Here is a 16,177-nt window from a genome sequence, read left to right as displayed (position 1 = left end):
GCAGTCAACATACATTGATTCTGTTTAAAAAGCATCCCAGGTGAAATCAATGCCAAGAGTGAGCAAATCTCTAGAAGCTAGATCATTAAGGGAATATAAGGCTATATGTTCACAAATGCATTAAATCGTTTTTTAGAGTGAAGTAACCGCAAAAAACAGTCAAAAAGTCGTAGAACGTCCACTCCAAATATTGAGCTGTAATCTAGACAGGGTGGCAAATTTAAACAAGCTAAAATATAAGATAATTTAGGCTATTTTTGGTTCCACATATATTTCCATTTGTGTTATTTCATAATATTCATTTAGTTTGATGACTATATGAGAATAAGTTATATCATCCCCACAACATCTAATGACTGAGCCCTTTTAAGCATCACTCTTTTTTAACAAGAATCCTCATGATGATCCTTGAAAACACAACCTAAATTTCCCATGAATTGTCCAGACACATGGTGCTATGGAAAATAGGATATTTTCCACTTGTGAACTGGTATTTACCAGTGTGTTGTGTTCAAGTGCTTTTGTCTCTGTAATGTGGTAAAAAGATGTAGATCCAGACCTGTTATTTAGCTAAAACTATTTTAGATTGCCTAAGTCATCTGTTACAGTAAGAAAATGATTTATCAAAACTCAAACGCTAAATAATATGCTGTATATTTTCTAGATCATGCACATATTTTTACCATTCACGACTCTCGCGTTGCTCTCCACCATTTTTAAAAGGTCAAAGGTTATCTCGTCTCGGCAAAATATCCTACGAGCTATGATTCTATGATCCTACAAGGGGGTGTTCATGTGCATTTTCCACGTCGGCTTTTGGTATTTACCATAATTAGCATAGCACATGAACGCACTATAAATCGTGCTCCTCAGAGAACCTGCTTGATCAAAGCTCCTCTAAACAGCCATTGTTGACTTGATTCATTTTGAGTCGACCATTATTACGCCTTTACAATTCTCTGTCAATTTAAGAAAAGACACACACAAAGTACTTTTGTTTTTCTTTATATATACACTGTTAATCATATTTGAAGCACATTGTAACAGCAATCACATTCATTCAGATCCTGACGTGTTCACCCAAAAAGGCTCTCTCATCATTCATGTCATTCCTAACCATGAAATGCTATTTTTGCTGAGGAACACAAAATCCGAATCTTGATTCTTTACTCTGCCACTGTATACAGTTCATAGTGACCATAAACTGCAAAGCTTCAAACAAAATTTAAGCCATATACACTTTTAAAACACGTCACAATATTCCTCATTTAATTATTCCCACCTAAGACATACTTGAAATGTTGAAACTCACGGTTATGGTAAGGGGGGGGGGGGGGGCATTTCTCAAACACACTTGAAGCGGTTGACCAATCACAACAAACTGGTCGGCTGACCAATCAGAGCACAGTGAGCTTTTCAGAAGGAGGGGTTTAGAAGAGAAAGGAACTAAACAGAGCGTTACTGACAGACTGGGAAGAGAGGAGCTGGAACAATGGAGAATATGTGAAAAATAATGTTTATGAACATTCAAGCAATCATCTTGCTCTTTTACAAAAATCAAGACTTTGTAAAAGGGCATAAACGGGTCCAATCCTGCAATCCTGCTCTCAAATATGTTGCTTATTTGCTATTGCCAGCAACTTTTGATGATACTGATGTCCAAAATGTCAGGCTTTTGTATGGCTTCATAAGACTTGGAATATGGCATGAATAATATGAAATTATAAGACAAAAAGCTTTGTTTGAGCTCGGCAGGTACTTGTATGGAAACAAGCTTTGTAAAGATTCATGTTCCTCAGAAAAACAGGTTTTCAACAACATGGGTTGAGTAAACTATCACTTTAAGGCTGGACAGTCCATCCATCCACATCAATTTTTAATCACAAGCACACACACCACAAAGATAGTTTTCTGGAGAGCCATGCAATATCATCACTACAATAAACCGCAAACAAGAATGAATGAATTCAGTGAAACACGTCTATGGTGAATCCACAGATAAACACATGAGTGATTTATGTGCTAAGGCCATTTTAAAACATTAATTGACTTTCCTAAACAGGAGCGGAGATGAAATGTTGGTGAAGCAATGTGTCAGAGAAGCTTTTAGCTGCGGTTGTGTCTCTGAACTCTGTGCTATAATTAATTCGAGATCACAGGCGACTGATTCCAAACACGTAAGCTGTTATGCTAGTGGTCCATTAATGAGGCACTGGATATTTATTACCCTGTTCCAGACAGGCAAATATCTCACATTCAAGGTATTGCCTGAGATATTGTGCTGCCAATTGGTATTTTACATTCAAATGTACCTGTTGTTGGATCTTTCTAGAAGATTCAAGCTTGAAACCACAATGATGTTCAATAGTAAGCGCATTCACCCAATTCAAGCGAACGCATTATACTTACACATGTCATAAATACAAGACACCATCAGCAGCATATCGTCGCTGTCGGGCGGAAACCTTGTCCAAAACAAACAATGACTAACGTTTAATTATTTAAAAAAAATAAAAAGCTGATATTGTAGATTTATATATTAGCCTGAATACGTCAGACGTCCTACTTCCGCTAATTTCATTTCGCTCCTGTTGGATGGCCGGCCAATCAACGGACAGAGGGCGGGCTGAGAGCCGTTACGTAGACGCTAAGCGCCGAGTTTTACATTGTAGTTTACATAGCCAGCAGCCATGTCACCCTGTAGCCCAAGACTGGTTGCCCACTGAAGCTAAGCAGGGCTGAGCCTGGTTAGTAACTGGATGGGAGACCTTCTGAGAAAACCAGGTTGCTGTTGGAAGAGGTGTTAGTGAGGCCAGTAAGTGGCGTTGCTCACCCTGTGGTCTGTGTGAGTCCTAATGCCCCAGTATAGTGATGGTAACATTATACTGTCAAAGAGCAACGTCCTTCGGATGAGACGTAAAACCGAGGCCCTGACTCTCTGTGGCCACAAAAAATCCCAGGTCTTTCGAAAGAGTAGGGGTGTAACCCAGGCATCCTGGCCAAATTTGCCCAGTGGCCTCTGTCCATAATGGCCTCCTAATCATCCCCATATATACCATTGGCTTCATCACTCTGTCTCCTCTCCACCAGTAAGCTGGTGTGTGGTGGGCGTTCTGGCGCAATATGGCTGCTTTTTTTATGTGCTTTTTTCTCTTTCTCCTTTTTGTTCGCTAGTGAAGAAATATTGTTTATGTAAATACTTTCCAGCATTTCAGTAATAAAAGTGTACATCTTTAAAATGCATGCATATTACAGTGAAGGACAACAGTTATTGTACGTATATGGTGCTCGGCAGTGATCAAAAAAGATTTAAACAGTGAATTTTGAAGTGATCTCTTGTAAACTCAGAGATGTGGATTCAGACGGTATTAAATTACCACACGACCTTGGTGTTTGTCAAAAACAGTTGGTTATTTGACTGGGATTTTTACACGGCCGTAGTGGGAAAAAACACTGATATTCTGGATTCGGGTGGCAATAAAATCACCAACTAACCTGTAATGTTGAAAATACCATCTGACCCAATGAGAAACAATTACCATCCGAATAGTGCTTAAAGTCCCCGTGAAATCAAAATTGAACCTATTTACTTTGTTAGCGCATATTACTAGTCTTGTGGTGAACAATTAATCCGTGCAAGTGAATATATATTAAAAAAATGTTTTACCTTAGTAATCTTTAATCAAAATCTGAAAAGTTACTTCCGGTCAGGAACGGTTTCTTTTTCTGATGACGTAGGTTTCACAGTTTGGGTGGGGAAACGCTTAACCACTCCCCTCAAACCGTTAGTTTGCTATGAGCGAGAGATGGAGAGGAGGAGCGCTAGAGTAAAACCCTGCCCTCTGTTCAATATTCCGTTTCACTTGGAAATACGTCACAGCACTGGAGAAAAATCGTTTGCAACTTCCGCTTCACGGGGACTTTAAAGGGTTAGTTCACCCAAAAATGAAAATTCTGTCAGTATTTACTCACCCTCAATTTGTTCCAAACCATTGAGATCTGTTTGATTAAAGATCTTCCTTTGTGTTCAGCAGAACAAATAGAACAAACACATAGAGGTTTGGAACAACATGAGGGTGAGTAAATACTGTCAGAATTTTTGGGTGAACTAACCCTTTAAGACACTCTTCTCTGTTCCTCAAATATGCAAACATTACCCTTTATATATAGTTTCTTGTGTAAAGATAATGTACTATTCAACAACCAGTTGTTTATTTACCCTTGCATTGCAAACAAGCCGAGATGGTCTAAAATGTGTTTGGCACTTCATTCATGATAATGGTGTGTGTAGTTATGAGGTTTGACTGACAGCTTGAGCTAGGATGTTAAGTCAGAAGCTCCTTCCACAGTCAGGCGTAAAGGGCGACCAATAGAAATGATTTTCCGTCTGACAGCGACGATATATAGATGTCTGGACACAGAGTGAAATCTCCATATTTCATGTTCAAAGGGTAAATCCACACCTCAAATTGTAACTCTGAGGTGTTTTGACCCTCTATGCTGCTTGTCCGCTGGGCTGGTCACCGCTTCCCAGGTCCGACTCGGCTTCTCCGCTTGCGCCCCCTCTCCTTGCGGAGAGTCGGTCCAATGATTTAGGAGAAGAGTTGTGATTCCTTCTGCAGAAGCAGCTGGCTATGTCCGCTCGGAACGAGGGTGTGAAGAAACCGTAGATGACCGGATCGCAGCACGTGTTGAGGTTCCCGAAGACGAAGAGGGCATGATGGACGTATTCCGGCATCAACTGCAGCATTCGAGGCTGGAACCAGTACCAGATGCCGAGCAGGTAGTATGGCGTCCAGCACACCACAAATGATGCCACAATGATGATGGTCATCTTCAGGGTCTTCATGCGAGCCTTCGGGATTATGTCGGTTCCACTGCGTCTCAGACATGGTTCTCCACCTACAAAAGCATACAAAGGATAGGAGAGGACATGTGAGGCATGTGCTGTCTGACCTGCTTTATCATTTTGACCCAAAAAACAGTTTTATACATAAAAAAAAATTGCTTAAGATTCTTGTCATGATTTTCGTTAAAAAATAAATCTTATTGGCCACTTTTTGGCCACTACTATATTGGCCACTACTATATACATTCTAAATTAAGTGAGTTTGTGCTTAACCCAGAGTGGTCAAAAAAATAAGCTTGAAAGATTATTTTTTACATATGAATTATGTTTCCAATTCATAAGCAATCATAATGTCTGATGACCTCTAAAGATTACAAACATTTTGCAGAATTTAATAAGACAATTGATATAGTCAGTATATAAATAAGACATTAACAGGTTAAGAAAAAATATGCAGTGTTGGATAACTTATCCATCACACCACATGAAACGACTTATTTCTTTTTAGAAATCTGTAATAAAACTGAATTAATTTAAAAGTCGAAGCCCTAGATATAATATACAGTAGTGGCCAAAAAGGGATTTTTTTAATAACCCTACAAATTTGATAAAACCATCAAAATATTTTTTAATAATTTAAATATGAGGGGAGAACAAAACACTAAATTTGGTTAAGCTATTTTTCTGACAAAATTATTTGTCAAAAAATGGCAAACTACAGCTACAGGTTTTATTTTACTATACAAAAAAATACATATAAAAACATCCGATTCATATTTTGTTGGTTCTCTCTTGTTTTGCCATGTGTTCATAATTTTTTGGTATGACAGCCTGGCCAAAAATTATCTCCACACACAATTTAGCATGTTTCATTGCGTTATCATCACAAATGAAAACGATCAATATTCTTACTTTGAATAATCTTTATTCAAATAGTTTTGTCATCAAATTGACATCACTTATGGCCCCTACTGTACATCACCAGGGGTTGAGAACCAAGTTCTCCATCAAATTCAGAGATGAAACTGTGAATTTGGATGCAGTTGTGCTGTTTATCAATGACAGATACCATGTCAGAAGAGAGCAGAAGTCAGTCACCTTTACCACGAGGCATCTGCCGGTTGATTTCCACAAGGATTCGAGTATAGCAGAAGCTCATTACCAGCAGAGGGAACACATACAGGGTGATAAAGTGGAACATGTTGTAGGCTGTTTCCTGCCAGCGGTGCTGGAAGCTTCCATGTGTTACACACTGCACAAAGTCAACTCCTTCAGCCTTAATTGCCCTGAAAATAAATAACTGAAACGATAAAAAGCAATTTATAAAGAAAAGTGTCGACGAGAGGAAATTAAAGCACAAGGCATTTTAATGAACACAGTAATACACTAGCATAACACTATTAAGCCCCTTTCACACAGAGATTCCAGAAAATACACGGATAATGTGACCCGGCATTTGTGCCGGGATTGTTTGATTTCGGTTCATTCACACTGCCAGTGATTTGCCGGGATCTGTGAGTGCTTTCAAACACAACCCGTAAAAATCCCGGAAAGGCACATGACGTCAGGATGAGCTCCTGATCTCTGCTTCGTTCCAGTTTGCAGACATTTGTTCATCCTTTCCTTGTTGATGACGAACACAAACTTTCTTCTAAGAGCAGCAGAGCCGCACGATGGCACGAGCGTCATCACTATGACACACCCCTTACGGCATTGGTCCTGGCTTTTGTTCACATATAGCGCATGTTCCGGGACTGATTCCGGCAATGTTACTAGGTCTCTAACCCGGGATCGATGCCGGTATCAATCCCGGGTCGTGTTTGCCGTTCACACAGAATGGCAATTTCCCGGGATCAACGCGCTGTGTAAAAAGGGGTTTTAATAACATGTCAACGCAAGAAAAAGCACTGAAGAAACTGGAATCGGGGCGAATCAGGAAGACTAGCCACTGCAGGAACTATGATCTGGACCATTATTTTAAAGTGAAATATTTAGTAGTTCCTGATTAGGTAACACTTGGGTAAATAGTGTGACGCATTTTATGTCAAAAAGTCAAAAAGATGACCGATTACGATACTGTTCTTTATAATTTGTCAGTTAGTTAATAGTTAATTAATAAGGCTAATCTCATTAAGTAATTATTGATTACCTAATAAGGAACTATTTCCTAAATTCTGATTAGTTAAGCTTGTATCTATTAGTTAATAGTCGTAGCTAAAGTGTTAATGTACTACTCATTAGTCCTGCATTACTTCCTGCATAGTAACTTATTAATGACGGTTGACGGACCACTATTCTAAAGTGTTACCAAGAAATTGATTTGCTCCATGTTAGCATTATTTTTCCTTGAGACACCTCTATATTCTCCATCACGATTGTATTTATCAGTGTGACAGAGGGAAGCCCTTATTTTTTAGGTTCAGAGCTAAGATATATTGATATCTACAATTCACCACCCACTCCGTCTTAATAGTGGTATCTCTTTCGCATTATCTATGGCTGCCTAAGTGACCTTGTCTCAGACAGGCTTCTTTATCTCACTTGTAATAATTTTAAACGCCATGGTCACATCCACAGGCTGCTAAAAACGACACTACTGGAATTAAGTGTGTGGAGAGAAACAAAGACACACTAACAAGATTCAGTCAGGCATTTTAAAGGTTACAGAAAATGCCCTAGGACTAGTCTAGCTTGACAAATAGGATCTATAATCAATGCAGCAAGTGCTCACTGAAGAGTCACTGATCCAGGGTCAGTTATTGCACCACTTTAAGCTACAACTGATTGCTTAATGAAATGCTCAAGCTTAGATGGCTATCAGGAAAAGTGTGTGGCAGACTGAAAAATGCAATTTCACTAAAAACAAACGACATCCACCATTTTAATTTGAAAGAAAACTTAACTCAAGTGGCTGTGTGCCACTTTTCTTCCACAAAGGTGAAGTCTGAAGTGAGTCATTTTTGCACCACTCTCATCTCCAACTGGAATTTCATGGCTGTTTTCAAACAGGTTTCCAGAACACTTTGTCCATCTATGATTGGTGGTACTTCCACCTTCTCATATTACGTATTGAATCTGTGTGATGTTGCTAGTGGGATACATTGCATTTTTGTATGAAATCAAGTTACGAATGGCTTGCTAAAGCTGAAGCAACTAGGCTTCATCTCGACTGGACCGTAAAATGGTCAAAAGCTTTTCAACTTGTGCATGTTTCAGGAGTATCTTGTGGTCAAACAGATGAATAAGCACCATACAAATTATTATGAACATTAATAAAGAAATTTAATGATACTGATTAACAATAAATTGTAATTTTTTGTGTCTTCAAGCACCTATCAGCGCTGGTTTTAAATTTGTTTTGAAGTCATTGTCATAGATATGTTATTTTGGGTGTATTGGCACTACAAACTGTATCTAAAATACCTGTATTAATTATATAGAAAAGCTGTCTGTCTGTTTTAAACCAATACACTGTCAACTATTATTTCAAAGGCAAGGCTCATGTGGGATTCATATATGAATTATGAAACTGGTTATAGTGTAAGGAACATGATTATAGTTGTCTCTTTATATTAAGCTGTAAATTGGACATGAAGTGGAAGTATTTTACTGAAAAAATACATCACCTTTGTGTTGTTAAACAACAACATTATCATCCATCTATGAATCCTTCGAGACAGTTTTGTGCTGCTTCATAACCAGACAAGTCTCACACATGACAACCCCAATTAACATGACATCTTGTTGCCGTACCTGTGGCGAGGCGAGCAGGAGACTGAGTATCCAGGCAGCCAGCAGCATCTTCTTGTTCCTGCGACCCGCATCCAGAGCTTCCAGTGGGTGTAGGATTGCATGATGCCTGTCCAGACTCACCACCACCAGGATGAATGCTGACGAATGCATGGCGAAGAGCTTGAGGAAGCAGAGGAGCTTGCACATGGCGTCGCCGGCATACCACTGCACTGTAATATTCCATATGGCGTCGAGTGGCATCACCACAAAAGTCATGACCAGGTCAGCGGAGGCCAGGCTGCCGATGAGAGGTCGCAGGTGTGAGGCCAGACGCCGTCCTCGACCCCGGGTCACGCTGATCAGCACTGAGAGGTTACTGATCGCCGCAAAGACGAAAAGCACCAGGGTGGCCGCCACACGGAAGCGAGCGGCCACAGTGAATGTGGGGGTTTCCCAGTCTGAGGAAAAGCCAGGAAGGGAGGCATTCGGCAGAGAGGAGTTTTCCCAAATGCCCTTCGGACTCGCTGAGAGGTGAGATGCGTTTACTGACATTCTGGAAAGGGGGAAAAAAAGATTTTTGTGATGCTCAAATGCAAAATTATTGTAATATTCTACAATGTTTCAGTATCACATGGTCTCATTTGGATATTAGGGTTGGACAATATTTAGAATTAAAAAAGGCTTATTTTTACAGTAATTCATAAGTTGGCATTTGAATTACTTTTTGGAATTACATTAGGAAATTCTGGGTAATGAAGGTTGCAAATTACAGTTTTTCTCCGTCGCTTTGGTGGATTTATCACATCACTATTTACATTTGCACAACAGTTCTCAAAACAATTAGTACAAACTGCAAAACTTAGTTGATAACCTGCAAAAGTGTGTCACTTGCTCAAAATGGATAACTCATTCATCAAAAGCAAGTATTCATGTCATTGAAAGTGTCAGTGTAGTCAAGATGAAAAGTCCTAACACCAGTATTTATGAACAAGATGGCTTTGTCATGTTTTCATTATGACAGTTTACTGACAGTTTTAGTCTTTGCGATTCTAATTTGTTCAGAGCGTTGTGCAAAAGAAAAAAATGCACCCTTATTTACAACAAACATACTGTAAACTCCCTTTGGGTAGATCGGTGCACAACTGTAAACAATATCACAGTACATATTGAAACTGAACATACAATACTGTAAATCATTCATGCACATCTCTTCTCATCAGTGAAAGCTGAGGTTCACCTGTGAGAAATTGTTCAATTTAGGATAAAAAAGGGTTTTTTTTTAAAATAGAAAAAATTTGCTTGACAACTAGTTTAACATTTTTGTATGTGATGACTCAAGCAATGAAATGAGGACTATTAGTTTTATATGGAATGACTATTCAACATTCACAAGAATAGTTAATTTGGACTGATATGACATAAGCAAATGATAATGTTATAAAACAGCAGTGAGTTGTGTGAAAGCAATTGATGCATGTCCAAAAGCATTTGCAATTTGTTGTAAGGAATGAGAAACTGCTACTATGATGTGCACAAATGTCTAAATGTTGTGGAGGTTGAACTAACTGTTGTGCAAATGTAAATAGTGATGTGAGAAATGCACCAAAGCGACTGAGAACAACTGTAAAAGCACCTGTTTCCTGTTGTAATATCTATTGTGAAATCTATACTTGTGTGATGTAAAGCTGAATGTTCAGCATCATTACTCCAGAGTTCAGTCACATGATCCATCAGAAATCATTTTTAATATGCTGATTTGATGCTCAAGAAACATTTATGATCAGTGTTGAAAACAATTGTGCTGCTTGCTTCACATTTTTGTCAAAACTTAGACAGACAGACTGACAGACAGACGGATGGATGGATGGATGGATGGATGGATGGATGGATGGATGGATGGATGGATGGATGGATGGATGGATGGATGGATGGATGGATGGATGGATGGATAGATAGATAGATAGATAGATAGATAGATAGATAGATAGATAGATAGATAGATAGATAGATAGATAGATAGATAGATAGATAGATAGATAGATAGATAGATAGATAGATAGATAGATAGATAGATAGATAGATAGATAGATAGACATAGATGGATAATAGATACATAGACAGCAAGACCTTGAGTATGGTTATCACCCTCGAGTGTTGTCTCAATGTCAGATAGATAGATAGATAGATAGATAGATAGATAGATAGATAGATAGATAGATAGATAGATAGATAGATAGATAGATAGATAGATAGATAGATAGATAGACTCATAAATTGAAAGGGAGCCAATTCTTGAATTTTTAATTGTGCTCAACTGTAGATTATTGGCATTACTTTGTGCACTTTACGGAATAATCCTTTCTAAAAAAAAAAATCAGCAAAATGTTCGAAGACATGAATATTCAGATCACATCACCTAGAGACCCTGATTACCATTACATTACTGTCACCACAGAGGCATTTGTCACCCTTATGACTTTTCACCCAAACGTCCATCACCCCCGCAGTCTAACATCCTCTGCTTTTACGGCCCGTCTGCCATCTCATCTCTACAGAGATAAGAAACTCTTGCCAGGGGCCTTTTTTCACTCCAGATCTCTTGGCAAATAGGGAGACCTTGGTTAAGTGTCATGGAGATAGATTACACCTTAAAGCATGGGTCACCAAACTAAGGCCCGCGGGCCGAATCAGGCCCGCCACACCCCTTTGACTGGCCCCCCAACCCCTCTGCCCCCCACTACTTGAACCGGCAATCCCCAAAAGTCGTCATGGCCTATTTTTTTAAATTGCTTTTTGGAAAATAATAACATGTCTGCATTTGGTATTTTGTTGTTTACTGAGCATGCTCACCAGGGGCCCGTTTCAATAAGGAGGTTCAACCAACTCTGAGTTAAAGCTTGAACTCAGAGTTGACTTACCCTGAGATGGGAAACTCTGAGTTTTCGGTTACAGAACAGCTGAAATGAGTTAGTTCAATCAACTCTGAGTTGACCGACTCTGAGTTAAGCGCTTGCACTACAACTATAAAAAGCCATTATCAATGGAGCACAGATATTATGAGTCACCATGGCAACAGCGCCAGACAAAAAGAGGTGTTTATTAATTACCAAGTAATCTAAATATTGTAATTTAATTAAAGGGATTACTCTTAATTCTTCTGTAATTTAAAATAAAATATGATGCAATTACATTAAATAGGCTACTACATAAACCAATTAAGTATAAAACAATAGTGGATTTAACATACATTTTTAAAAGGTATATTTTTTATGTAACCTTCTCCCTCTACACACTTTGATCAATTCAAGAATAATTCATGCAATTGTATATTGTGAATTTGAAAGAAATAAAAGTGCAGTTTCTTGTCTCTCCTCTTTGTATTAATCAAGTGGTTGAGGTTGAGATTTAGCAATTAGTAATATGTAGACCAATACTTTCTAGAGATAGTAGCCTGATTATTACATTAATCTAACTACACCGTTGAAGATGTCAGTTAATAATTCATAACTATTTTAGAGTAACTTACTGTTATAATATAGTAAACTTACTGTTATTCAACCTAAAGTAGGCTACTATTACTTTGATAAAATTTTACCTAAGTTAAAGTAAAAATACCAGTCTAAAAATCCACTCAAGTAAAAAGTAGTTAATTTAAAACATGAGTAAAAGTTGCTGAGTAACTTGTGGGGGTGGGGGACTCCCCCATGTGGGGAGAGTTGAGAAACATCTCAGAAAATATCACGGTTTATGGTATTAAAAAATTATTAAATATATAAACTGCATTCTTAAATTACGGTTATTATTATCATCAGTTAAAATGACAGTTAAATAAATTAAACATTTGTTCAATAAAACATATCAACTAACTTCAATAATTGATTATGAATAAGATTAACATCTTATTTTTTATCATTAATAACTTAATAAATTATGTTTGAAAAATAAGTGAGTTCTATTAAATGTTTTTTATTCCAATTTTTTTAATGATTCAATAAAAATATATTATCAAAAACGGTGGTAATCAAATAAAAGTTTAGCAAACGTTTTAAATCCTTTTTTTTTTTTTGGCAAAGTGCTACAAAACAGATTTAGTCAATTAAACCATGGACAAACAATATATATTCCTTAAAGAATGTGTAAATACATTTTAGTAGTATTGTTGGTGTTAAACAGCACTTCCTCTTTAAAAAAGGGGAGGAGACCGCAAGAAACTCTGAGTTTACTGAAGAAAACCTGCTCCCGACCAGGTTAGGTTCACGGAGTAAGTTACCATGGTAACTGACTCTGAGTATAAGTTACCTCTCTTTCAGAAATGGGCTTGACTTACTCTGCTGTCTCAGGTTTAACTCACCTCCCTTTCTGAAACGGAAAACCCAGAGTTTCCCTCATTTCAGGGTTAACATACTCAGAGTTTTCACTTAACCTCCTTTCTGAAACAGGCCCCTGGATAGGCATAAGAGCTGACTAGTTCTATTACTCATGTTGTTGTTATAATTTCAATGTTTATTTATTTATTTTATAGGCCTATTTATTTGACCTTTATTAAGTGCTGTACACAATTATTATAAATAGTAACAGGCCTACCTATAATTTATAATTTTTCATTCATCCTTACCAGTGCCACTCACCTCAACTAGGCAGATGTTTCTTACCTTGACAGGTTTGATGTTATTTGTATTCGAAAATAAATAAATGGAAAATCTGTGGTATTTCAAATTAAAACAAAGTGTGAAGACTCGATTACTACTTTTGCAAACAACTATTAATGATAAACAAATATGGCTGTGCCAGGCTAGTAATCTCTACTATGAGGCCTGCTGGTGGTCAGTTTGGTCTTGGTCACACAATTCTATTTTATATAGCCCCGGCCCCCCATCACAGTCAGGAACGATAATGTGGCCCCCAGAGAAAAAAGTTTGGTGACCCCTGCCTTAAAGGTTATTTAAAGGTCTATATATAAACCTCTGACACAACTAGCAGAGCTGAGATTATACATAGCACAACCAAGTAATTCACAAGTACAGTATCAGACACATGTATACTGCCTTGTTCATCATGCTTGCTGATATCTTATTTGGCCACGTGGCACATTATCAAATTTGATTTAAATGAACTTTAATAAAAAATGAGTTTAATTATTTCTTATTGAGGGATTACGGGATTAGATAAATGAAGACTGAAGATACTTTAATGGTTTGGGGGGTCCGCTGTCTCTGGCTCTGATATAAATGCCCTATCATGCTGACAAATGGCTGTTGTCCGTATTTCCCTTCACTCTGAATGTGATAAAGTCTTTTGTATAGTCAGGTAAACAGCATGGAGGTGATAGATAGAGAACACAACCTCTGCACCATCTTCCCTTGTATCCGCACCCTCACACCAAATTGCACAGGGCTCCAGTAATACATCTTACTGGCACTGCAATTGTTCATGCTTGAAAATGAAATATATTCTCTAAAGTTCAACAAGTGTCTTGACCTGGAGAAATGTATTTTTGCCTCTTGCGAAATCAATATGCAATCCATTTCATAAAGGATATTATTTTCTTTGTGATTACTTAAGATTATGTATAGATATCAGAGCTGTAAATAGATGATATCCTTGGCATCGCTGTCATCCTGTTTAAATGATTGCTGGACACCGGCCCACATGGCGGCTTTGCACTCCTGCCTCTTAATGTTGGTAAACATTATGCAAATATATGCAAGGAAGAGTGCCGCCTATCATAACTCTTTGGGATGTAGCATAAGTGCTGTCATGAATATGCAAATCTTAATGGAGAATCACTAAACTACCTGACTTTGAATTTCTTACATGCTTTTACACACTGAATGGTGTTTTCTTTGGGGGATTCACCATACTATACTATAGTTCAATAGTGTTTAGAAAACTCAAAAAAAAAAAATCTTTAGGGATCATTGTCATGATAATCTCTGAAACTTGGCATGTGAATTTGCATAATTATATTCATATTCTTGCTCACATGACTAATGACTTGAAGCCAGTTAATTAAGATAGCGGTGATGGGAATATTAAGATTTGATGGCAAATTAACGTGCGAGAGGGATAATATTTGCAGAGTGGCCAAAAAGAAGACCTTTGCTTGTGAATTTAAAATAAAAAGAAATGTATTCTCTCACATTTGGCTATATTGGACATTTTTGTTGGGAGTTTACTTTACTTTATTTAATGTAGAAGATTCTGACAAAATATGTCATGAAGCACGTATAGCATTTGATCATATGCTTCATCAGCTTCACCTGAGCAGATTTTATTGACTAGTTAATGTATTGGTGCGGTAAGAATCCATCTTCATTATATTAATGACAGTTTTTCATGTCTCGCCTCAAAAACTTTCATGAAAACACCTGATACACATCCAGGATTCATCAGGAAAGTTTTTGCTGCATTTACAGTGCATCCTGAAATCAATTACAAACTTACCTTTTGTCTGTGTCTCCAAACCTAGAGAGCTGTCTACCTAGACATGCATTTCTGGACATATACTGAAACTGATTATGATGCCCTATGATGGCAAGAAATGCTGTTGTTTAGGATTCTAGCCTAGGTTTTGTCTCCTCGGTAAGCTCGTTACAGTAAAGCCTGCTGTAAAATAGAACAGTGATAGAGTTAGACTTACCTGTTTGCTGCAATGTGTGATTTGTAGATGAATCCTTGAATATATCCCTCGGTTGTTCATATATTTAGAATATATGCTGCTGGAGAGGAAATAAGTGCATTTCATTCAGCTGTCCGTTAAAATGCCGTGTTGATACGCGGGTAAATGTCCTCCCGCCCCAACGTGGGCTTGACGGCACCATAGACTCTGTAGGGAACAGTTTGCCGCAGTCAACGGTAATTCACTCATCGGGGTGATAACGATGATTTCCCGCTGCAAAAGTTTGGTTGCTTGACGCTTTAGGATAGTAGGTCACTTTTTAAGAAGCTACACGTTGTCTTAATTGCACTTTTCCCCCCAAAAGCCGAGTGTTTAAACGGAGTCGTGGAGCTGCCCAGGTGCTGAAGAGTCTTCAGAGCATCAGTATCTGTACAGCATCAGCACCAGCAGCCAGCGCTGCTTCACCTTCACACACACTCATCTTCTGCACAACACCCTCCTCAACACACACACACACACACACACACACACACACACACACACACACACACACACACACACACACACAGTGAGGAAACCCCAGCGTCACCACACAGCCGTGCATATTCGTCATATTAACGGAAAACAACGAGAACTATTTTTAAAATCCTACAGTATAAAAAATCTGTTAGTTGTTTAACTGTAATTTAGCTTGCCATACAGTTCGGTGGACGATATAGATCTTATGCGCCAGAGAAACAAGCGCGCAGCCATTTTTGGAATTTTGTCTTCGAACTTCCGTTTTTGAGGTTCCTCTGTTAATTTAATTTATTGCTGTCGAAGAGTAGCCTAGGCTACTTAGCAGGTGAAGTGGATTTACTTGTTGGAGAGTTAACGAAAGTTGTCATGACCATTGTAATGTTTGAAGCGGATGTCATAACAAATGTCAGTACCGGGAAGATTTTAAAACGAACGGTTCATTCATAAATTGTAAATTC

General features: G+C 38.1%; 1 protein-coding gene across 1 annotated transcript; it reads right to left on the bottom strand.

The window, feature by feature from the left end:
- Nucleotides 1–989: 989 nt before the first annotated feature.
- gnrhr1 (gonadotropin releasing hormone receptor 1) lies at nt 990–15,923 on the bottom strand. Its single transcript, XM_039680549.2, has 4 exons — nt 15,222–15,923; nt 8,603–9,134; nt 5,948–6,149; nt 990–4,902 (listed from the first exon to the last, which is right to left on the bottom strand). The coding sequence occupies exons 2-4, from the start codon at nt 9,131–9,133 to the stop codon at nt 4,496–4,498; spliced, it is 1,140 nt and encodes a 379-aa protein (XP_039536483.2). The 5' UTR covers nt 9,134; nt 15,222–15,923; the 3' UTR covers nt 990–4,495.
- Between the last annotated feature and the right edge of the window lie 254 nt (nt 15,924–16,177).

Source organism: Pimephales promelas, chromosome 18 (genome assembly GCF_988280905.1).
Source record: "Pimephales promelas chromosome 18, fPimPro1.hap1.1, whole genome shotgun sequence".
In the NCBI taxonomy this organism is placed as follows: Eukaryota; Metazoa; Chordata; class Actinopteri; order Cypriniformes; family Leuciscidae; genus Pimephales; species Pimephales promelas.
Note: the sequence above shows the minus strand (reverse complement) of the source record. Positions and strands in the feature narration are given on the sequence as shown.